Below are 25,862 nucleotides of genomic sequence, written 5' to 3' on the forward strand. Positions count from 1 at the left end.
TACTTCTCACTGACATTATTTGGCATTATTAACCAACTTCTCGCGATAAATATGTTCGAAAATAGTTAAAACTTGACAAGAAAACATATGATCCTAATACCCAAATTTTTACTTTAAGCTGTATGGTAAGTTTTCTTATGGATAATATTTTTGGGGTTACTTCCGTTTGAATCCTTTATTCCTCGACCTTTTACATAGTCTGTAGCTAAATTTTGCCTCATTAGGAGGGGGAGAGAGTTGCAAATTTTTTATGGTAAGAAGATCATATTTAGGGATAGTTCTTGGGAAGAAATAAATTATACCACATTTTCTTTAAAAAAAAAATTTATCTCAGAATTAGCCTTCATACAGGGTTATTAATTGTTAAAGCATTAGAAGTTGTAAAGGTAGGCCTTGGAAATTAAGAAAAAATTACTTGGCTATCCCAAATTTGAGCAGAATATATTTTCCTTAAAATTTCCTTTGCCTAACTAACAGGTTTGTAAGACTGTAAAAAATTCCTAAAACTGCAGTTTAAAATAATACGCCCACTGAAAATATTACACGGATGAATGGTTCAGAATAATAATTGCGAAGGAGTGCTGGGTGAATACGTTTGAGGATAAAGGGTGGTATGACAAATACAAGTCTCAGATAAAAAGAAAAGAACTTAAATTTTACACCGAATGAAACAAAAATTTAAATTGTAAGAAGTTCTGTCAAAAAGATAAATTCCTTCAATATGATATGCGTTCAATTATCAAGTATTAAACATTAATACAGTATGTCCAAAATCTAAAATAGCAAAAGAAAACCAAATTTAAACTTATGATTCGGCTTTCAAAACAATTCTCTTTCTTTAGAAGTTCAGTTTCAAAATCCAGAATCTAACTGAGCGTTCCGTTAAACAACTTCAAGTATAATTCTTGGCTAATTTTGTCAAGATACTTGACCACGAATGATGTAAATGTAAGAATCTTATAGCATTTGGAATACTGCGTTCGGAATTATTAAATCTAAATAAAAGAAATTGATGCAATTGCAATCATAAAGAACCGTCTATAATTAAATCTTATCGGTCTGATTCTCGTACAAAGTAACACAGGAGACAAAAAACAACAAACAAGAGAGAATTTAAAAATTATAGTATGTAAAGTTATCTATGACAGGAGTAGTTACTGGTGGTAAGACCGTGGTTGAGTGATTTTCGGGGAAATTTCGGGGATTCGGGGAAAAATACATATTTTCGGGGAGACACATAGATTTTCGGGGAAATCCCCGACAATTCGGGGATAGTGGAAGCCCTGACCGTACTAGTAGATGGCGTTAATTTTTCAAACTTTAAATTTTAACAACGAGGTTAGGTGATTGGAATTAGAATCGATTTATAAAAAAGTACCATTTGCCAATCATTCTGAAACTTTCACTTTGTAATGCTAGAAACAGATAGCTATGGCTTTCCTTTTCAGCCATATTCCATCCAATTGGAGTTTATGAGAGGGCTCTACACTGTATGTGAAGATTCATCTGTTGGCATATTTGAAAGCCCTACAGGCACTGTATGTTTTTGTTATATATAAATTGTATAATTGAAAAAAAAATGAAAAACAGAATCAGCAAGCTCTTGTTTAGGCAAAGTTCTGCGAAATCATATTTTTGAGTTAGGAATAAAGTGAACACACCATTCGATGCCTTTTTTATGCTGATTACAAATATAATAAGCATTTCTATTGGAAATGAATTTCAGCCCCCGCGCCTATATAGGCTATACCTAACCTAACCTCAAATTGGCATATATAGGGGGGGGGCTGAAATTCATTTCCAATAGAAATGATTATTATATTTGTAATCAGCATAAAAAAAGGCATTGAATGGTGCATTCACTTTTGTCCTAACTCAATAATACAATTTCATAGAACTTTACCCTTGTTTATAGTCTACAGCAGTGATCAGGTGCCTTTTTAATTTATAACACCAAGTAACCTTTTTAAAACTAGGTAAAAAATCAAATGAAGAGCTATAGTTAGGACATGAAATGTTATACATAAAACATATGTATTGTTGATTTTGCAACCTTAACCATCTCTTGTTGACAGATTCTTTTTATATTGGAAAGGAACTGAGTTAGGCAAATATAACTTTCAGGAATGTATCTCTACCAAAGATTCAGGAAACTATCTCTATCCTACTCTTTCTTTATTTTTATGACTAAAAAGGTTGCATAGATGACAGGCATATGCCTATCTAAATTTCTGTGAAACATGTTATCATTTTTGTCAGAAATGAATTTTACCCCCACCCCTATATGTACCAATTCAAGGTATATATTTGCACATTAGGGGGTGGGGGCATTTCACAGTTCATACTATTGACTTAAAAATAAAGTAAACATACCACTAGATGCCTTTTTTTATTTCTTTTTCCAAATATAATAATCATTTTTGTTGGAAATGTGTTTGACCCCTACCCCTATATATACCAATTCAGGGTATATATTTGCACATTAAGGGAGGGTGGTGGAGGTAAATTTTATTTATGATGTAAATGAGAGGTAAGTTTAAAATTTACCCCACCTGGATTTTTTCATCAGGATTTTAAGCCATATAAAGCCTTTTTTATCTCAAATTCAACAAATAGATTATCAAATCTTAAAGCCTTATAAATGAGGACTAGCCTAGGTCTAAGCCAAGGTATAAGATTCAAAACACTTTCCTTGTTGCTTGTTTGAGCAATGTATCCATTTTCAAAGTTTCACTTTATAACAGCACACATGTGTAGAATAGATGGTGTTGGGCAAATGGTTGGCTCCCCCCATGCTGAAAGAGACCTGGGTATACTTGCAGATGAAGAATTGAAGTTTGACCAACATGCTCAGTCAGTTGCCTCCAAAGCTCTCTAGACGCTGAGAATTGTAAAAAGAACGCTCCACAATAGGTCACCAAAGCTGATGTCAAAGCTCTACAAAGGACTTGTTCAACCAATACTGGAATTTGGAATGTGTATGGCAACCCCATTAAATAAAGGTGACAAGAAAAAACTAGGGAGTGTCCAAAGGTGAGCAACTAAATCAATAGTGGATTCTAAAAGCCTGTACTGTCCATCCTGTCTGGAGAAGTTATAGATTCCTATCCTCTCCTATCAACAGAAGTGTGGGGATGTCATCACAGCATACAAAATGCTGCTTACTCAGTCCTTGCAACAAAATATGCTCACTCAGTCAACAAGAACTAGAGGACACATTATGAAGCTGTACTGCAAAAAACCCAACACCAGACTACAGAACAACTTCTTCCCGAATTGAGTTATGTGACTCTGCAACACCCTAAGTAAGGGAACAGTCTCTGTCCCTAGTGTGGAGGCCTTCAAGGGAGCTGTGGACAATGATTGGTCTTCCAAGCCATGGCTTCAAGAATGAGATGCAGCTGATGCAATTGGCTCAACATCTTCACTAACCAGCAACTACAGGATAATTCCTTATATGCTGAACAATGCAATTTAAGGTAAGTTTTAAAAGGTCATCAGATATCAGTGCTCTTTCGAGGGGGAAGGGGTAGAGGTAGGTACTTCAAAATACCCTTGCAGGGGATCATTGAGGCTCTGGATACATTCCTGAGTGTTCACTCACCCTCCTCAACTGCTTTCCAAGAAAGACAAATTTACTTCATCTAGAATTTTACTGCAGCCTAATTAGCTTTGATCAAGATGTGGTGAAATAAATTTATAAAGAGCATGTGCGTTCAACAGCTCACAATCCTTTGTTAAACAACCTCCATATGGCAAACATAAATACATATAGTTTTGATTTAAGATCAAATAGCTAACTATCAATGATGTTTGATAAATGGCAAATTAAATGTCTTACTACACACATAGGACTACTACATCTGTCAATATAAATCTATTTTACAAACTTGTCCTCAAGCTATTCCTTCTCATGTTTGTCCAGCAGACTACATGTACAAATTCCATCTTAAATAGTTTGATAACACTGTGGGTGTGATGCATGTGAAAATAAAGTAGCACTGCTACTCATGGGCTATATTACAAATTTTTCTAAGGAATAAACTAATAACAAACCTTTAAAATGTGTTTGGGTTAGAATGTGGATATGAACTGGGGAATACTTTAGATTACAAATGATTCATGCTGACAGGTTTGTAAATAGAAGTTTTAATCTGTTTGCTCTATTTTTTAAGCTGATTTTGATTGTAGAATTTGCATAATCAAAATGACAAAGGGTTTCTCAAGATTCATACCTTCATGACAAATAACCTGGATGCGACTACAATTCTTAAGCTGCTGACCACTGGTCTAGGGTTTGGGTAATACACTTGTCATTTGGCAATAAAAATATGTTTTGGCTCTGAAGAAGATAATGTTAACTGAAATTAATGAAATATTGCTACTGTTTCAAAGCTTACTCATCAAGGGATTAGAAATTTTTTTACTTTCATGTATGAAATTCAATCATATAGTTTTAATTGTTCCCTGAGTACCAGAATTCTGAACTCCTAAAATTTGTGCATCAGTGTTTTGTTTGATCATAGATAGCATTTAGCATAGCACTAATGTTGGTAACATTCTTATCTGTTGCCACTTCCAAAGAAAACACAATAATAACAAAGTTCTTACTTTATAACATTCAGGAGCAATTCATTAAGCAGATTTTCTGAGCTGCTTCCACTTTAGTCAATGTTTTCCTGCAAGGCTTATCTTGGTTTTATTTAAAATAATGTTGTTATCCCCTAGTAGTTTTTTGTATGCTCCTGTAGTTAAAATATCTATGTTTTTATATGCCAGCCATTTTTTGTCAACAAAGATCTGCAAATAGGGCCTACCTATTTCAGATATTCTAGAATTGTATATATGTATAAAACAAAACACAAAACAAACAATATAGCAGACAAAACATAAATTAAGCAGGAAGTAACCCCAAAAATTTGTGTAGCAAAAATTTTGTGCATATTACAAGGTAAGAAAATTATTGCAGTGCATTCTTCAGAATAATGTATACAGAAGAATGCTACCCTGACATCATTTTATAGAAGAGGGCTGCTGATTTTGAAATTAAGGAAAAATTATAGCTCCTCTGTATATTGGAAAAAGTACCCCAAAGCAATCCTCATGTAGGCTATATAGAATACTGACAAGGCAGTACCCAACAGAAGCTTTGAAAAGAGAATCTAATGGTAATTTTGCACCAAGATTTCTTTTCTGAACTAAACACTATAATAACTAAACGGTTGTACAATTAGATTCCCCATTTAACAGTTTCCTTGTTGCTAGTAATATTGCTTTAGCTAGTTGCTATTTCCTTGTTTGCTAGGAATTGTATCCCAGAACCCCTGCCCCTGTTTTTGTTTCAAATTGGCATTATTTTAGACTATGAATCAACTGCTGATAAGGAGCAAAAACTAAGTATAATGCAGTAAATTTATAGATGAGGTTTTCCTTATTTTTAATGGTAGTTGAGCTAAGGGAAGTAAAATTTAGGTTTTGAGAATAAATTCAGAGCTTAAATTATGCTCTGGGAAGCTGTCTAAATGTTCCTGTATCTACTGCATCTCTGTTTCTAAGGCTTAGGAAACTGCAAAAACATGTCTAAACTGCTTTGACCCTATGAATCAAGATCTAGCAAAGCTATGAGGCTCAGAAAACTTTTCTTATGCCTTGTGGGTGTACTCTGGATCAATTTCTAAAAGTTTTTAACTTTCAGAATATAACATAAAGTTTGTCAAATCCCATTAAAGGTCACTGTTCTTGGGAAAAAGAAAGGGTAGGGGTAAATGCTTTTAAAGAAATTTTCTAGGATATTTAGCTTAGCCTCTGGAGTGAGAGTGAAAATGGAGATGGGAGGGCAAGGATTTTCTTTCAATGTATATTTTACTGGAGATACAAAAAATGGTCTTTCGAAATTCAGGAGATGGAGAGGGGGACATTCTTTTTTCATTGAGAATATCTGGAGGTAGAGGCAATTGCCCCCCCCCCCCCAAGAAGGAAAGGAATCTTGGCAAAGGGAAGGATGGGACAAAGTTACCAAAAGGAAATATACCTTTCAATGGCATTTCCATATATACTAATCACTGCTATTGCATCCAAGCCTCCCCCCCCCCCCGTTTTAGTTGGGCCAGAGATAGCCATAATCTATGTGCAGAAATTTATTTATTTTATGGATTTACATTATATTTTGTGTTTAGTTCTGATGAACAGTTGGTTCATATGCCATATAAAGCCAGTCTGAATTACTTTTCATGGAGCCAGATATAACCCCTAGGTTACAAATAGAAGCTTGCTAGTTTTTTTTTTTTTGTTTTTTTTTTGCAAATTAGCATTATGAACCATCTGCTGATGATAAATAAGCACTAGAAAATTTTTAAACCAACCAAAATAGGAAGAAAAAAAAAAATCAAGTTATGACCTCCTTTGACTATTTCTGGCCTTTTTGAAGAGCTAGGGTGAAGCAGCAGCGATTATTATCTTTCAAAAGAGAATCCAGTAGGGATTAAATAATAAACTTCTTCTTTTTTCTAATTTCTTTCCAATAACACGAATTTACTACCTGGTCTAATAGGGATCAGACCTAACTATGCTTACATTTTAAACCTAGCATTATCATTTGTCTTCCAAGTTTCTTAGAATGTTGACGTTTTTTATCCCCTAAGTTACTGTAAAACATTGTTTTTAGATGCCATGTTGTTTAAAATTCAATTAAACTGATCTAGTAAGCCAAAGAAAATTAATGTGAAAATGATTTCCATATCTCTTAGTAGAGTACCCTCTAACTTTACCAAAATAACACAGTTTTCAACTGCAATACTTTAAAGCAATTAAACCACTGTTTGTTTAACAATAGCCTACTTGACAAATAATTGAACGCCAACATTGGACTTATGAGCTACACTGATGGAAATGACAACTCTATTCAAGCATAATACACATATAACAGATTTTGTGTATAAGCTTGTTCTTAGGTTTTCACCTAATATAGCCTATGGTGAACTGATCAATTTTTTTTAGCAGCCTTGGTAATGCTAAACGTTATAATAACAAAATTCTTACTTCCTCACATTCACAAAATTCCTACTTATTGGCTATTCAGAGATGCTTCCGGTTTAACTATGTCCCAGCCTTGTTCCCCTCCCCATATACATGAATAAACCCCAGGCTACTCACAAAAGATTGCTGATTTTTTTTTTTTTTCAAATTGATATTATTTGGCATTATGAGCTAATTGTTGATGAAAATTAAGCACAAAAAGTAATGGAAACCCAAAAAATCCAACATATTAAAACCAAACTGAAACAAAGCTGTATAATAACTTTGGGGCTCTTGTATTAAGTCTATCTGTCCTTGAAGGTGGATTTGGGGCTTCTTCTTTCATCAGTCTTTATGCCCTCTCCTATGTGAAATTCCATCTTCAGCCAGGCAAAGAGCATTCAGAATGTTGAGCAATGATATATTGTCTTTCCATCCCCTTGGAGGGTGATCTATAGGGTGAGAACAGTGATCAAGGCATTCAAATGTTGTCTTTAGGAGATGAGTGCTTTCTCAATATTTGGTTTGTCCTAGCAATCTAAGTTGTTGCTGCTTTATTCTCTTAAGGATTTATTCTCTAAGTAATTTTTTGTAGTGACTTTTTGCAAAGGCAGTGAGGCAACATTGATCATCCATTCTATGAGTACAAAATTCAAAAGTATAAATGATAATAGGAGTAATGAGCAAGTTGAATAGCCTCACTTTAAGGGTTTTTGTTATTTTCTTGTTTCTCCATATGGGCATTAGAGCTTTACAACTAGAGTTCACAAATTCCCAGGGGTCTCTTCATGTTTTTGGAGTGGTTACTGTCAGAGGTGAGCTGGCTATCAAGGTAGATAAATTCCTTTACCCACTCTACATTACCACCTCTCAGCTAGAGGCGGGAGTTCACCTAGAAATCAGATTAATGCGAACAGCGCATGGCTTTTGTTTTTAGGGTTTTGATGATCATTCCAAAAAGGCTGGTGGTAGTGTAGACAATGTTGGCCTGAGATTGTTCCAGGGGTAACTACTGAGCACATTGCTAGGATATGCCTAAGGATGAAAAGGATATGTCCAAGTCAGTATTTTAGCAGCATGACTGACAAGACTGATTGGTCACTAATTGTTGCAAACGGGCTTTTGAACCTTTCTTATGGAGAAGGGCTATCATGGCTTTACACCATAGTGAAGGAAAGCAGCCTACTTCCAAGGAAGCTGTGGTGATTTTGTGACTATGAATGAATAAATGTATATAAAGCAAAAAGAAATTAAGATGAATAGCTAGCCAAACTTAAACTTAACAGTGATTGTTATGAATTAATAAATAAAACATAAATCATACAGAAAATAAAATTAATAATCATTTACAAAAAAGGGTTTTCTTAAAGAAGTAAAGAGCAAAGTTGAAACTTGAAACGGACAAAAGTTGTTACATCACATTATAAACAAGATAAATCTCTCGAACTAGGTCAAATAAACTGAGACTTGATATTTTGCCATATTTGTAGAATATAAAAAACTTGTGATTTTTTTAAAACACAGAACCAGTGCTAAAAAAGAAGATGTAGTCTTAGGAGCAGAAGAGTCCATAAGTAACCTGCTGAAACAAAAGACTAACTTGTAAATTAATGAGCCAACTAACTGTTTGATGATCACCACCATACCCAAAAGCAGGGGTAAGGAAGCAACACTTTTACAGAAACTTAGCATTGCAGAAAAAATCATCACTTCGGAAAGAAAATTTCTTACTGACTCCTGCTTAAAAGATATTCCATGTGCAACTTCTTCTACTTGGTTTTCTTCCAAGGCTGCAATAAATACAGCTTAAAACAAGTATATTCAAAGAATTCGTATATAACGGTAAGATGTTAGATCCCACTTTTTCCAAGAGTTCTTGATTACTGTTTAACAGCAAATTGCCAGTGAGCAACAACATACAACACAGATTCACAAAGTCCAGAGCTAAGATAAATAACTAAGTGCTATGTTGTTAAAAGAGAACTTTGATTCTCTAAAATTCCGCTTTGCTATGAAGAGGTTGGAGGGAAAATCCATTTATTTGGGGGTTATTCTTCACTCTATGGAAAACAGCACTTTAAGTAGTAACAGTTTCTTAGACAATTCATCTAAAGTAGTTTACAGCTTTGTATTGTTATCTTTTGTGTTTAAAAATCATGTCACTAATAAATATGTTTTTATTTAATTCTTGGTCTATCCTTCATCGTTAAACAGTGAAAACTTAAATCAAGGAAGCAAGTTTATACCAGCAACCAGTTCTAATTTTTAGTTGTTTTTTTTTTTTTTTTTTAACAGTTGCCAAAGTAACCTTTTAAATAATTATTAGCATCATAATTATATCTCCATTGTCCCCTCATAAGATTTGCTTCTCAAGCAGAAGATATAAAACGGAGTATCTGTTATAACAGCGAAAAATGATGTATTTTATTAATAGCAGGTATATTTAAAAAAAAACTGTAGACTGTGTTTAATCATTTTTGTTTCAATGATTCCTTAGAAGTACTTTTCTATACCTCATATGTACTCCTGTATATAATTAAATAAAAAAAAAACAAGTTTTTTAAACTGAAAGTAAGGAGCGACATTATAACTTAAAACGAACAGAAATTATTCCGTATATGAAAGGGGCTGTCCCCTCCTCAACGCCTCGCTCTTTACGCTAAAGTCTTTTATTTTTTTAAAAATTAAAGTTGTGAGAAAGAGTCAAACTTTTGCGTAAAGAGCGAGGCGTTGAGGAGGGGACAGCCCCTTTCATTACGGAATAATTTCTGTTCGTTTTAAGTTTTAATGTCGCTCCTTACTTTCAGTTTAAAAAACTTGTTTTTTTTATTTAATTTCTGATCGTTTTTTAGTTAATGCAGCTTTTATTTTGGCTCATTGTCATTGAATAAGTAAACAAAATTTGCATAAAAATTTTACTTTTCTTTTGCTAAATGGCTGTCTCTAAATTTGGTTCTGACGTAATTTACAAATTAACCTACGTAACCCTAGTCAATACCTTACTCTTTAAGCTAAAGTTCGAATTGTGTTCCAATTCTTTAAAAACGACCCCTTAATCACAAAGGCCGTTAATTAGAACAAATAGCTCTTATGAAGAAAGTACTAAAAAATCTTTGGCTTAAAGAGGGAGGTATTGACAAGAAGGTGAACCCAATCATATAGCTAATATTTTTTGTTCGTTTTAAGTTTTGATTTTGCTCCTTACTTTCAGTTGAAAAACTTGTTTTTTTTATATTTAATTTCTGATTTTTGTCTTAAATAATGATGGGAAATCCGGCGCCCCCTACTTAGCCAAGTCCCTTCCCCCATGAAAACTTCCTTCATGAAAAGATCCTCCCATATAAGCCCCGACCCACCCCCACCCCCCACTACCAGAAAAATTCCCCCTGAAAACGTCTGTATACTTCCCAATAACCAATACTATATTTTAACATTGGGTAAAGTTCATAACTTTCAGTCCTCCCCCTGGGGGCTTTGAGGGATTAAGTCATCCTAAAAGACATAGTTGTAATATTTTCGACCATGCTGAACAAAATGGCTATCTCAAAATTTTGATCGGATGACTTATGGGAAAAAAATGAGCGTGGGAGGGGGCCTAGTTGCCCTCCATTTTTTTTGGTCACCTAAAAAGGGCACTAGAACTTTTAATGTCCATTCCAATGATCCCTCCCACGATATTCTAGTACCAATGGGTCGATACGATCACACCTGGGTAAAAGAAAAAAACAAAAAAAAACAAATAAACACGCATCTGTGATCTTTCTTCTGGCAAAAAAAAAGCAAAATTCCACATTTTTGTAGATAGGAGCTTGAAACCTCTACAGTAGGGTTCTCTGATACGCTGAATATGATGGTGTGATTTTCATTAAGGTTCTGTAATTTTTAGGGGGTCTTAATTTGGCTGATTTTCGAAAAAAGGGGGAAAGACCCCCTTAAAGCTATAGAACCTTAATGAAAATCACACCATGATATTCAGCGTATCAGAGAACCCTACTGTAGAGGTTTCAAGCTCCTATCTACAAAAACGTGGAATTTTCCATTTTTTGCCAGAAGAAAGATCACAGATGCGTGTTTATTTGTTGTTTTTTTTTGTTTGTTTTTTTGTTTTTTTCTTTTTCCCAGGGGTATATATATATATATATATATATATATATATATATATATATATATATATTCACATAATTATTCTAAAGCTTGGTCATCCAGAAATAAAATTAACAATTTTCTTACAGTTCCAATTTGTATACCATATTGGTTAGCATTTTTAGCTTATATCACTTATATGTTTTAGAAGACAACTGGTGTATCCTTTTGGGGGTGCTACCATTTCGGCGAACTGTCAAAAGCACGAAACGTCATAACATCGAACCGTCAGAACCTCGAACCGTCATAACATCTAAAAAAAAAAATTATAAGTGTATATAATAGTAAGAAGTATATAATAGTTTAGAAACAAATTTCGACTATATATTTGCACATCAGGGGGTAGGGGTAAATAATAGCATATATTAAATATGTAACCTAACCTAACCTGGGTACCTTTTTCCCTCTAAACCCCAAAGAACCAAAGTTTGAAAATTTCGATGTTATGACGGTTCGAGGTTCTGACGGATTTTTTTTTTGTCGATGCTATGACGGATTTTGTACTGTTCCTGACGTTCGTGCTCCTGACGGTTCGATGTTAGGACCCCTTCCCTCCTTTTTGGTTTGTCTTGGCGGTACATCATTATCCATAGATTATCGTAGTGACTTATAACTGTTGCTGCTTACGATATAGAGATATGCTTTTGCATTTTTTAATTATTTTTTTTACGGCCTCATATTTTCTGAAGTCATTGGTTATATACCCCTTGGGTTAGCTAATAATTTTCCTTCTATACCTAAAACGAATGAGTACATCTGAAAGCTTTTGCAGAAAAAGCTATTGCTCAAACATCGAAGGAAAACATATTTTAAAAGTGTCAGGTGTGCTCACTCGGTTTCGGGTATGACAATACTATAGAGAATAATCCCTTATAATTTTTGAAGGGTAAATCTTTGAGCATCATTTGTGGCAGCCTATCATGGCTTCGAAACTATGAGAAGAATCGAGTTTCTAGTTTACAGGAACAAGCAACATGTTTGAAAAATGAAATAGAAAGGCTAAGCGAGGGCGATGATTGGCTTTCGAATGCATCTGAAAAATGTCAGCTAATTGAAAAGCTGTCTGCCATCAGATGTGAACTATCGATCTGGGAGGAATATAGAAGTCGAATAGAGAATTTGAAGAAAGAACAAGCTAAACTAAAGGTGAGCTATACTGGTACTTAGTCATTGTTTCTAAGACCGACAATCTTGCCCTAAGGAAAACCAAAAGGACATCCCCCAGCCCCCCGCCCCAAAAAAATATGACCTAAAATGAACTTCTTTGCATTTTGGACTCTCCATAAAGAGAATTCCCTGATCTTAGGGTTTGACTTGCGTATCTATCAGTAGTGAAGGAATTTTTTTTTTTCGTTTGCTTCTGGGACTTCTATCTCTAAAGCTTTTTTTGCTGAGATCAGTTTAAATCTTAAGTTTTCAGGAGATATTTTTTAATCTATTTCCATCTGATGTTCTTGATGAACTTGCTTAAAAATTTTTCTGAATAAGTTTCTTGTTTGATTAGACCAGAAATTTAAACTGCTTCCTCTTAGCCATTTATCAACTTTCATTTTGTTGCAATGCTGCTATCAAAGGAGTTTGGCCTGATAAAATTTTTTTTCCTGATTTTGTAAAACTGCCTACCTGAAAGCTAATATTGGCACAAGAAATAAATCTTTGCTTAGGTAGCACTACAGTACTGCTTCTGATAATAGCTTTCAATTCTGGTGAAACTATGGTGAGTCGCTTCATCTTAGGTTCTCTCCCCTCCCCCCCCCCTTCCCTGATTTTATTCAAGCAAACTTACAAAGTGGAATCATCTTTTATTTTACTAGAGCAGATTTAAAAATGGGGTGGGGTTTGCAAGGTTTCCTGGAGTGTGTTGCAAAATTTTCAACAAATTTCTCTTCTTTTTCTTGTAATTGTTAGTAGTAGCCAAGCTTTTTTTAAAGTAGGCTAATGATTGTTCATTTCAGATTGTGAGGGTGATCGCTTGAAAACATTTGGCAAACGCTGGAAATAAAGAAAACTTGAGTTTAGTATGAAACATATGTATTATTTGCTTTTGACCTCAATCTTATCCTGGTGAATTCACCTATATATAGTAGTCATAAGCACATAGATGCATATCAGAGGGAATATAAGAGGACAGGAGGGTGTATCTTCGCTGTGGAAGTTGAAAATTTCTAATAAAATTTGAGGGCTTATGTTGAGCATAATCGTTGACTGTAACTGTAGAGGATACTTTAGATGGTAATATTTTGGTGAGGAGAACTATTGGTCACTTAGACAAAGTATTCTGATATATTATCGAACTATCACTGCCTTGGAAAGAAAAGAAGTGTGCATATTTTAGGATTGAGCTTTTAAATGCCTTGATATGGACCAGAGATGGTAAAAACAACCAGGTAGGTTTTTATATAAGTTTATTTCTTTGAATTTTTTAACAATTACATGAACCGTTTTTCGTATTTTTACCAGGAAGATACAAAGAGGTCTAAATTTCATCCACAAATAAACTATAAAACAATGATAGAAGATGACGAAGATATACTGGATTCTTATGGACATGACGATTCTGATGATGAAATCAATGAAGACCTTGGTGGAGGGATCAAAATATTATTTGCATCAAGGACGCATTCTCAGTTAAGTCAATTTGTTAGCGAGGTGAAAAAATGGAAACATTGTAGTGAAATTCGATTGGTGACCTTAGCATCTAGACAGCAGCTGTGTATCAATGAAGATGTGAGGAAACTAGAAAATAATAGCCTAATAAATGAAAGGTAAAGAAATATTGCCTATAGAAGTATCAGAAACGAAAGGATATATCTACAATTTTTTATAATATCAGAGGAAGCGGAAATGAGTCTTTTAGGAATGTTTTCTGTAAAACTTACTGTGACCAGCTAAAAAAAAACTACTAAATTTTTAGATATAGTGCCAAAAAAACTCATTGTGAATTATTGTAAAAGAAAGAGAGAGAAAGTAAGCAAAAGGACAAAGGAGAAAATATGCATCAAACCTGGTAAAGTTTGTATTGTAATAAGGAAAACTGAACAAAAATATGGGACAAAGGGATGTCCCAAATTTGTATTTGGAAAGATAATTTTTCCAAATAAAAAACTTCTTCCACGACGCTTCCCTTTACTTTAAAAACGTAAAAAACTTTTTCGCATCTGAGTTGCATAGATAACGATCTCCTGATTCGATGCCTTCGGCCAGAAGTGCAATCCGTGGTTGGGGGCAAATCATCCAACGCTTCCCGTGCTTCCTCCCAGATTTCTCCAGGTATCCATTTTGAGCTGGGTCGACTCTGGCTGAGCTTACAGAGTCACACCATTGACACCCATTCCAAAACTAATAACCATCGACACCAGGAACCGAACCCTTGACCTTAGAATTCCAAGTATGGAGCGCTTACCACTCGGCTAGGACGGCTCTTACGGAGAGTATCCCTTTAACTGGTGCTTAAATCTTCGTTGTTACACCTACAGGTTTTAACTGCCATTACCTTCTGAAAACCAGGCTATCCAGGCTATCTGAAAACCAGGTTTACAACTCTTATGAGGCTGCCCTTAGTACCTTACGACTGCCAACGTTGCGTGATAGGCGCTTACAGTTAATGTGCAATTTTGGGCAGTCCCTTCTTTCGTCCCAGAAACACCGTTCGTTGCTTCCCCCACCTGCACCTATCACCGCCAACACCCGCCATAAAAATCAACTAGTGCCGCCAAAGTGTCGAACAACCCGTCACAGCAATTCTTTCGTGCCTTTTTTTGTCAGTTATTTAAACCGCCAGTGACCAGTTTTATGCAATGTACTAAATAGCGTCATTTAGTCGGGGCTTCGGCCACGGCTACGATAGTTGTTTATAAATAAATGAGTCTATGAGTCTATGAGTCTATTTACTTCCTACAAAGAAGGTCTATCAAATAAGGGTTGTGTCTCTAGGTTCTACTAACTCCCTGGAGAGATGCAATAGTTATGCTTTGTTTAACGAAATTGCTGCGTTTCAACTCAAGTTCATATCCGTTTTTTATTTTAATTTCTGAAACTTTGATCTCTGACAGATCTCAACTAGCCCTCTGCTTAATGGTATTTTTTTCTAATGAACGCATATTGCTAAGGAAGACAACCTTTAACTCTGGGGATGGCTTCGAAATGGAACCCAAAACTCTTCTTAATAGTTGACAAAATAAGAATAGCAAAAACCAAAGAAAAGTTGGCTAGTTTGAAATTTTTATGTTTTACTTGTCGTTGCTTTAGTGTTTTGTCTAGACAAGAAGATACTTTTTTCTAATAAAGGAACATTGTCCTAGGAATACTAAAAACCATTACTACGGGAATGTTAATATATCACAAAACACTACTATATTTAGTATTATACTAATGTTTACGCAGATAGTGCTTATCTAAATATCGAATTAATAAATACTACTATAAAAGGGGGAACCCCCTGATCTGTTTTAATTTAATTGCGATAAGTTTTCACTTGCAGTACATCAATCTGTTCAGCAAAAAAACTACATTTGCCACCGTATTTTTTTTTTTTTTTTTTTTTTTAGAAACAATTTTCGAAGAATTTTAAAATTTTTAGGTTGGAAAATTATGGTTTTACCTTTTTTAACTTCTGTACAATTTCCCCGTTTAAAAAGTTGAACTAGGTAGCAAATTATAGATACATACATAAATGTGAGGAAATCATGAGAAAGATTTAATTTGGAAGAAACATTAATTACCAAACATATTAAAAAAATCACTATGTGGGGTAACCATGCTTACGCTCTTTTGAAAAATATTTTGTTTTATATTTAGTATCTTCTGATTGTTAGAAAGAAACTATCCTATAAAGTACTGCCATCCTGATGTAACATTCTTGATCCATGGAGCAAGAGCTTGACAGTCTTAATACTGCAGCTCTTGCTCATTCTGAAAAAAATTTAAATGAATCTACTGAAAAAAATGTGCATTGTTAGTTTAGTATACATATGCTGATATTTATTCCTTTAAATCTGAAATTAATTTTTATTTCTCAAAGTTATAAAAGTGAAAACATTTAAAAGAATATTTCAGTAAAGTACAAATTATAATCTGGCTTTTAGAAAACATAGGGTTTAGTACCCCACTCAGATTAATTTCTGATCGTTTTCAGTTTGACTTATTTTAATTTCTGTTTGGTTATGAATAAGGAAGCTGCTAAGTCTTGTTTAGGCTGGGAAGGTATTAATAATAGAATACTAATTGCTCATTTTATGACTAGAAAGTTCAGGGTATCAGTTATAGTAGTATACGCCCCTGTAGAACCGACTGACGGAAACACTGGTGACTCAGATGAACTTTACTTACAGTTACAGGAGCAAATAGAAAGGGTCCCAGGAAGAAATATGAAGTTTTTATTCGGAGATTTTAACGTCCAGGTTGGTAGAAATAGGGATAGATGATATCCCAGCCTAGGTATATTTGGTGTAGGAAAAGAAAACAGTAATGGATACAGACTTTTGCAATTTAGTAGGTATAACAATCTAGTTATTACCAATACGGTGTTTTGTCATAAAATGGCTCACAAGGTAACATGGTATTCACGTGATGGTAAGACAGCAAACCTTATTGATTGTGTTATAGTAAACTGAAGACTGGCAGGATCAATACAAGATGCTAGGGTATATAGGAGTGCTGTTATTGATGTTAAAAGTAAAGATCACCATCTAGTAGTGTAAAGGGTTAATTTAAAGCTGAAATTTCGGAAGGGTAACTACCTCCCGGGAAGTCGTGATGTTGGTAGACTCCAGGATGAGAATTTGAGAGAAACTCTCCAGGAACAGTTGAAAAAGTTGATAATGTGGAAGATGGTTGGAATAATTTTAGAAACATAATTTGTGAAGTTGCTGAAGGTGTCTTAGGGAAGAAAGCTAGGACTGCAGCTAAGAATATTAGTGAAAAGATTTATGTTTAATAGAAAGGAGAAAGGACTTGTACAAGAATTATCTGAGTGATAGATCATATGAAAACAAAAGGAATTTACGGAAAATGGAGAAATCATCAAAATATAAATCAAGGAGGTGTAAAGTGGACGCCATGGATGAAATTGTCGAGGATCTGGAAGATGCAGCTAGACGGTATAATAGTAAAATTTTATACTTGCATGTTAATAAATTGAGAAGGACTAATCTACCCGGACTTGGTGCAGTAAAAGATAGGAATTGGGCCGCAATTAGTGATAATTAAAAAACTAAGGCGAGATAGGCCGAACATTTTGAGAACTTGCTTAACAGAGATAGAGTTGCAGGAACAAATATAGAGGAAAATGAAAAAGTTTGTGATACCTTGGATGTGAAGTACGAGTTGTTTTGTGAGGAGGTATTAGCAACAGTACTAAAAGGATTAAAGAATAATAAGGCTCCAGGTGCTAATAGGGTAGTAAATGAGTTTCTTAAATATGGTGGCTCTGAGGTTAGAAATAAGTTATTAAAGATTATGAATATGATTTTTGAAAAAGGGGAAGTACCTAACGATTTTAGGAAAACTAAAATCGTTTAACTTAATTAAGCCACTTTATAAGAAGGGGGATAAAAGTGAGTGTGGTAATTATCGAGGCATTAGTCAGGTCTGTGTAGATAGCAAATTACTTAGTAATATAATACTTTTTAGACTGAGAGATGCCGTAGACAAAATTTTAAGAGAAGAGCAGTGTGGTTTTAGAAAAGTTAGAGGATGTATCAACCAAATTTTCACTCTTAGGCAAATTATTGAGCAGTGCCTGAGTTTTCAAACACCTTTGGTCCTCAGTTTTATAGATGATGAGCAAGCGTTCGATTCTGTTGATAGAAGAGCTTTAGTAAAGGTCTTATCCATGTATTGTATACCAGACAAGTGCATTAAAGTGATTAGTGCTATGTACGAGAATAACACTGCTGCGGTTAAGGTAGGAAATGAGGTTAGCAGCTGGTTTCGTTTAAAATCAGGAGTTAAGCAGGATTGTGTTCTACCCCCTTCATATGGATTATTTTGATGGACTTTGTTTTAAGCAGCACAGGAAAGGCAATAGGAGACCACGGAATCAAATGGGGAGGAAAAAGTCGCCTGGACTTGGATGATGCTGATGATTTAAGCATCCTAGATGAAAATGTGAACAAAATGAATGAAGTTTTAGAGGTTTTACGAGTTCAGGGTGCTAGAATTGGGTTGAAAATTAATGTTAGGAAGACTAAGTCACTAAAGCTAGGAATAAGTGAAGATTAAAATGTTACATTGGGTAAAGAAAAGCTAGGTCAGGATGGCAGTTTAACTTACCTTGGTAGTATTATTGGTAAAGACGGTGGGAGCAGTGAAGATATTAAAAATAAAATAGCCAAGACTCAGGGTGTTTTTCACAGTTTAAAAAAGTCTGGAAGAATAGGAAAATATGTCTACAAGCCAAGGTTATATTATTAGAAACTACAGTGATGATAGTGATCAAATATGGCTGTGAAGCATGGATGCTTCGAAAACTGGAGAAATATTTGCTAGATTAGTTCCAGAGACATAGTGGAAGGATTGTTCTGGGTACCTGGCTGACTGACTGTATTTCAATTACTAGGCTGTACGAAAAATTTGGTTCAATACCACTCTCTATGGCTATAATTAAAGATAGGTTGAGGTGCTTAGGGCACGTTGTGTAGATGAAGGATGACAGATTGCCGAAGATTGTTCTTTTCGGCCAACCATCTAGGGCTAAACGGAAAGCAGATTGTCCCCGTCTGGGGTGGGAAGACGTCATGAAGAAAGATTTAAAGGAAATGGGAACTTCGTGGGCGGGTGTAAAAAGGGAGGTCTTGAATAGATTGGGGTGGAGGAGGAGCGTGCGTAGCTGTGTTGGCCTCAGGCGGCTTGGTGCGGCGGTGAGTTGTTAGTAGTAGTAGTAGTAGTTTGGTTTGGGTTTCATTTATTTTTTTATACTGATTTGTGCTAGTTGTATGTTTGGTAGATTATTTGATTCTTTTTTTTTTCATTTTTGGTTTAATGGAGTTCTTTAATTTTTTTGAAAAACTTTTTTTGTGCAAAAAGGTTTTTGATTAATTTCTGTTCCTTTTATATTGGCATAGTCTTTTTCAGGGAGGAAGACTGAGCCTATTCTAAAGTTAAACAACCATCCCTTCTATTAAAAACTTGAATACCCGCTTGGCATGTCTTACAACCCCTGCCCCTAATCACTGTGGTTTGTTTCAACCCCAAAGCCTTGTTATATGATATTTAGACTATTTTGAATAGAATGGCTATCTCAAAATTTCTATTAGATGCATTTCGGGACAATACGACGTGTGTGCAGGGTGGAGGGGATAGCTGACTTTCTGATGACTTTGACTCTTAAAAAGAGCACTAGAGCGTCTGATTTTCCTCCAGAAAGCGTTTCCGAGGGAAGTTCCACCCAGGCGAGTTGGTAACAACGCCCAACAAAATAGTATTGCCGATATTATTGCAGCGTTCAAAAGATGCGACTCTGAAGATATAGATGTGCCGGACTTCGTGATAAGGAACGCTAGGGACATCCCGAGAAGTCCCACATCGGCATATTCCATGCTTACTATTAAGGTAAAAGCCAGTTTTAATGAACTACGCGCTTTGTCAGAAAAGCTTCAAACACAGTCGCTTTTACCCCCCACCACGCCGTCGTTAGTTGGAGATAAACCTACAAAAGCAGTGATTTTGAAAAATTCTGCTACCGATTTAAGTGATCCTGGTTTGCGAAAAGATAAATTGAATACGCTTGAAGGTCATGAAGGGATTTTAAGTCTAAAACCTGATAATCAGAATAAAAAGTGGATCGTAGTTACTTGAGATAGGCAGTCAGCAGTATCCCTTGCCGCCTCAGCCTCTAAGAGCCTACCTAATGTTTAAACCATGGTCCTTGATAAGAAAGCACTTGGTATTGTTCGGAGTATCCTTGAACATGTATCAGAATCATCTCTAAAGGAAAGCGTATAGGGATTAGTACGTGCTATAAAAATAGGACATTCGAATTGTTTTCTTTTGGAATTTCTGGATCAGTTAGCACTGAAAAATGCAATTAACCGATGGTCTCTGACTTGGATATGAACTTTTTCGTGTTGAAATCTACCAAGAATTACCGCGTTGTTGTTTCCGGTGCCAAGGGGTAGATCACACTATTGCTAGATGCCCACGTTCTCCTGATTTACCAAAATGTTCCCGCTGTGCTGGGGCTCACGAAAACACCACGGACAACCCTTGCTCAGTTGCTCCTAAGTGCGCCAATTGCGGAGGAAATCATGTTTCTTATAGTTTAAAATGCTCGGTACTGAGAAATGCGCTTACCAAGACAACATGATGACTTCTCCTACAGCCTTAAGTTTTGTTTCTCTGAACATTAATGGTACTAAAGATAAGGATCTGCAAATTGACGAGCTGCTAAATTTTGATGTTGTATTCCTACAGGAGCATCTACTTTCCAAAGTTAATATGAACAGTTTAAGGTGGTCTGCTACACATGATATATTTATTCGAGAAGCAAAAAAGACCCGCGGTCGCCCTTCCGGCGGCACCGGTATCTTCATTCGGTCGGGATATCAGCCTATACAAATTTATTCTGATGTTAACATTCTAGCAATCCAGTGTAATAACATGGCTTTTGTAAATGTGTATCTCCCATGCAATCATCGAAACACTCAGTCTTTTACTGCTTTTGCTAAAGCTTGCCATAAACTGAAATCTCTTTTCATAAATTTTGCAGATAAAAATGTTGATTGGATCTTAGCCGGGGATATGAATACTGACATATTGACCTCATCTGATCGATCTGAACTCCTGCTAGATTCTCTGCCAAGTGTCTATCATGTCGCTGCTAAGAACCTGGCTTATACATACATTCATAATCGAGGCTCCGTTAAATCCAACCGCGACCATATTATTGTGTCTAAGTCCAGCCTAATTAAATCCGAGGCGTTTGCTGACGAAGATAAAATCAATGATGACCATTTCTCTATTTCGTGCCTAATTGAGCCTCCTGATGTTCAAGCCCACTTTAAGGGTCCCCATTCAAAATGGTATCAAAAGCCCAATTGGAATCGTATAAACGTTGAGATGTATATTACTACTTTGTGCACTCTACTCTCAATTATTAAAGTCCCGTTTCACTTGCTCCAGACTTCGATAAAGTGCCCTGATTCTAAGGAAAACCTAAATTCACATTATTACCGGATAGTGGTGTGTTTAAAGTCGGCCCAAAAACTGCAGTTCTGTTTGAGCACGTGCGTTCTGGGTCTTGCAAGCCCCTGTGGACTGTATATCCGGAAGTGAAAAGAGTAAAGAGTCGCGCGAATTTTTGACTGCGACTGTGGAACGCTTGCGATCGACCCTCTTCCGGTGCTGTGTTTACAGTCAAGCAAAAAACGAAGAAAGAATACAAATCTTGCTTACGTAATTCAAGGCTAAACGCGTGGGACGCTCCAAATAGTAAAATTACTTGGAATAGAGTTATCAATAGCAGTAACTGTTCTCCCCCACCTCAGTCAGAATTAAACCTTATGAATTTTGTGCGCCATTATATTGACATATTTTCCGTATTTAATCAGTGTGTTCAGAAACATTTTTCTAATCTACTTAGTTTGGTCCTGCCAGTGTCTGTTTGTTAATATAGGGTCCCTGCGATAAGTATGAGTGATTTACATTGGGCGCTGAAGAAAGTAAAAAGATCAGATTCTCCTGATTGTGATGGCCTCTGCTTTAGGAATTTTGCTTATGATTGTCCATTTTTGTTGAAACACCTGCAGTTATTATTTCAGATTTGCGTTGCTCAATATTTGGTAACTGATAGTTTTACTTTCGGTAGTATCACGTCCATACTTAAACAAGGTGAAGATCCAGATTCACGCTCGAATTACAGACCGATTACTGTACCTTGCTTTATGAGTAAGATTTTTGAGCATATTCTTTTGCCTGAAATAACTTCTAAGTGCGATTTTTCGTCTTTTCAACTAGGATTTAGAAGAGGGGTTGGTTGCCCCCAGGCGCATCATGTGCTCAGCCGGTTGTTAAAGGAAGCTTTTGCCCAGAAGTGTTCATTGTATTGCTGCACAGTAGACATTTCCGGGGCTTTTGATAATGTTGTTCACGCCCAGGGATTGCATTCCCTTGCTTGTTCTGGAGTCAATTATTCAGTTATTTCTACATTGTGATATTGGTATGATAATTCTTATGTGCGTATTAAGTGGCTGTGAAATACTTCTGATTAGATAGCTTTTGGGAAAGGTGTAAGACAGGGAGGAGTTTTATCTCCTTGTATATTTAATTGTGTTCTCGCTGCTTGTTTAAAACATCTATCTCCTACTGTGTTTTTTCGTGATATTGGTGTAATTTATATTGCATATGCTGACGATATCCTTTTAGTTAGTTTTTCTTGTCGAGGGTTGGCTCAGAATTTCTGTAAGCTGTCTTCTCTAGTTAGTGATATTGGCCTATCTGTTAATGTGGTAAAGTGTGAGTTTATGTGCTTTAATAGTAGAACTTCTGTATCTCCACTAAAAATTGGTTCGATTTCATTACCTTGTTTGGATAAAGTCAAGTGGCTTGGTATATCGTTTTGCCCGTCCATTTATGAAACTTGCTCCGAGTTGGTTACTAATGCATTAAAAAATATTTGTGTATCATATGGTAAGATATCTCCAAATAGAGGGAGTTATAATCGTAAGGGCCTAGCCCGGCTTTATAATAGTTTTTGCTCTCCAGGTGTAAATTTTCTATCTGGATTCCACCACTTACTGAGGAAAAAAGATTTACGGAGACTTAGAAGTGGTTACTTTCGATATTGTAAATATTTGATGTATTTACCTGGCCGTTTTGAAAATCTAAACATTTTATTCCGGTATGGTGTCATTTATTCGTACGCGTGACTGGCCAGTGTGTCTTCTAATATGATTATGAATACTATCATTGGTGTTTCTGTCACTGACCCCTTAGTTTGTTTTTTTCATCGTGATATCGGTTAATTTGTATTTTTTTGTTGTTTGATTACGTATTGATGTTGTTATTTTTTCTTTTATATTTTCCATTACTCCGCAGTGTCATTTATAATGTTCATATGTGGGTCATAAATAAATTATTATTATTATTATTACCAATTCAATGAACCCCTCCGAAGTTTATATGACCACGCTTTCTATAAAAATCCTATATGTCACCAGGGTATAACTTACAACCCTTGCCCTTAGGGCTGGGGAGATTTGTTATCCTCAGACATAATTTCCAGAATTTTCAACTAAGTTGAACAAAATGAATATCTCAAAATTTCGATTAGATGTGTTTGGAGAAATGGTGGGTGTGAGAGGGGGGTTAGTTGCCCTCCAATCACTTTCGACTATTAAAAAGGGCAATGGTCCTTTCAATTTCCAATCGAATGAACCCTGTTTGAATTTTCTACGACAACTCTTTCTATAAAAAACCTTATATGTCCCCAGGGCATAACTTACAACCCTTTCCCTGTGGACTGTGTGTGTGTGTGTGGGGGGGGGGTGTCATCCTCAAATACCTAATTTCCAGAACTTTCAACTACGTTGAACAAAATGCTATCTCATTATTTTGATTGTATGTGTTTGGGAAAATGGTTAGCGTGATAGGGGGGTTAGTTGCCCTCCAATTACTTTCGACTATTAAAAAGGGCACTAGCCATTTCAATTCCCAATCGAATGAGCCCTTTTTGAAGTTTCTACGACAGCGCTTTCTATAAAAAAAAACCTTATATGCCCCCAGGGCATAAATTACAACCCTTGCCCTGAGCGCTGTGGGGGGGGGTTGTTATCTTTAAAGACCTAATTTCCAAAACTTGTTGAACAACATGGCTATTTAAAAATTTTGACTGGATGTGTTTGGGGAAAAGGTGCGCGTGAGAGGGGGTTAGTTGCCTTCTAATCACTTTCGACTGTCAAAAAGGATACTAACCCTTTGAATTTCCAATCGAATGAGCCCTTTTTCAAGTTTCTGCGACAAAGCTTTCAATAAAAACCATATATACCCCCAGGGCATAACTTATGACCCTTGCCCTGAAGGCTCTGATGGGGTTATCATCCTCAAAGACCTAATATCCTGAACTTTCAACTACATGGAACAAAATGGCTATCTCAAAATCTTGATTGGATGTGTTTGGATAAATGGTGGGCGTAAGAGGAGGGTTAGTTGCCCTCTAATCAATTTCGACTGTTAATAATGGCACTAGCCCTTTCACTTTCAAATCGAATGAGCCCTTTTTGAAATTTCTACGACTAAGCTTTCTATAAAAATATTATAGGCCCCCCAAGACATAACTAACAACCCGTGCCCTGAGGGTTGTGGGGGGACTGTCCTCCTCAAAAACAAAATTTATATTTTGAAATCAACTACGTTGAAAAAAAGGGCTTTCTCAAAATTTTGATTGGATGTGTTTGGAGAAATTGTGGTTTTGGAAGGGCTGCTAGTTGCCTTCGAATCACTTTCGACTATTAAAAAGGGCACTTGCCATTCCAATTTCCAATCAAATGAGCCCTTTTCGAATTTTCTGCGACAACTCCTTCGATACGAAGTGCCCTGGTCTAGAAAAAAAAAATACATTTTGCCACCATCGTTCTTTACTTAGGCAGCGCTATTGCGCTGCCTATGATTAATGGGGATTATGTTAACACCAAAGTTGCACTAGCCCTTGGAATTTCCAATCGAATGAGCCCTTTTTGAAATTTCTACGACTAAGCTTTCTATAAAAATATTATAGGCCCCCAAGGCATAACTAACAACCCGTGCCCTGAGGGTTGTGGGGGGACTGTCCTCCTCAAAAATAAAATTTATATTTTGAAATCAACTACGCTGAAAAAAATGGCTTTCTCAAAATTTTGATTGGATTTTTTGGGGGAAATGGTGGTTTAAATGGTTGCGCTGCCTATGATTAATGGAGATTGTGTTAATGCCAAAGTGATCGTAAAAGATTTTTCATGGCGATTTTCCATCTTTGAACATAGGCTGGAACAAGCAATGTTTTGGATGATTTTTCAGTATTACGTGGTGCTGATAAAAATACTATGACTCATAACTCGAGTTGTAACAACAGTTCGGAGCTACTTATAACCCAATCATTTAAAATCCTGGGGGTTTGACTCTCATGTTTGTTTTTTTGTTTTTTGTTCTTTTTTTTAGTGTGGATTTACGTTACAAGCCATTCTTTTGAATTAAAAAGAACAGTCAGAACAGTTACAAATTTGCAAGATTGCTAGAATATCTGGTTGAAACAAATCTCATTTGTTACTGAAAGCAGCAAAATTTAGACTTTTTGGGTATAACACCTTTAGTTCACAGCAAAAAAACAAAAACAAAAAAAAACAACTTAAGTGCAACAAACAGTAAGTTTTCAAACTCAAAACTTTGTTCTTGAAGACTTAATAGTTTGTAGGACCTATATAAGCCATCAAGTTGTGCGTATTTTTTCATAGTAATTCACTTATTCTCAGATGTATTGAACTGAAATCAAAATCGAAACAGACATCATCAAAGACAACCGACGCTGGTGTCCCTCAAAAAAAGAAACGAGAATCAGCCGGGTGTGCATGTCCTTATTATCGAAGTGAAAGCATAGGTAGTATGGCGATGGATATTCTCTTTGAAGTTAGTGATATTGAAGATATAGTTGCTAAAGGAAAAGAGAAGAAGGCATGCCCATATTATGCCAGTAGAAAAGCTGTAAAAGATTCACAGGTATCTTTATCTTTACATCT

The 25,862-nt window shown here is 35.7% G+C and overlaps 1 protein-coding gene across 2 annotated transcripts in view; it reads left to right on the top strand.

The window, feature by feature from the left end:
* The first annotated feature begins 1,353 nt into the window (after window positions 1-1,353).
* The window catches only part of LOC148942056 (ATP-dependent DNA helicase DDX11), a 54,157-nt gene continuing 29,648 nt past the window's right edge, over window positions 1,354-25,862 (top strand). The window contains exons 1-4 of one of the 2 annotated variants that reach the window (XM_089103713.1): window positions 1,354-1,538; window positions 12,043-12,303; window positions 13,618-13,922; window positions 25,599-25,842. In XM_089103713.1, the coding sequence (XP_088959839.1) occupies window positions 1,413-1,538; window positions 12,043-12,303; window positions 13,618-13,922; window positions 25,599-25,842 (936 nt within the window). In that variant the 5' untranslated portion in view covers window positions 1,354-1,412. The remainder of the gene's footprint in view (window positions 1,539-12,042; window positions 12,304-13,617; window positions 13,923-25,598; window positions 25,843-25,862) is intronic. The other variant, XM_089103714.1, reaches the window with a different exon arrangement.

Source organism: Artemia sp. Qi Xiang Cuo, chromosome 17 (assembly GCF_049724085.1).
Source record: "Artemia sp. Qi Xiang Cuo chromosome 17, ASM4972408v1, whole genome shotgun sequence".
NCBI classification, from domain to species: domain Eukaryota; kingdom Metazoa; phylum Arthropoda; class Branchiopoda; order Anostraca; family Artemiidae; genus Artemia; species Artemia sp. Qi Xiang Cuo.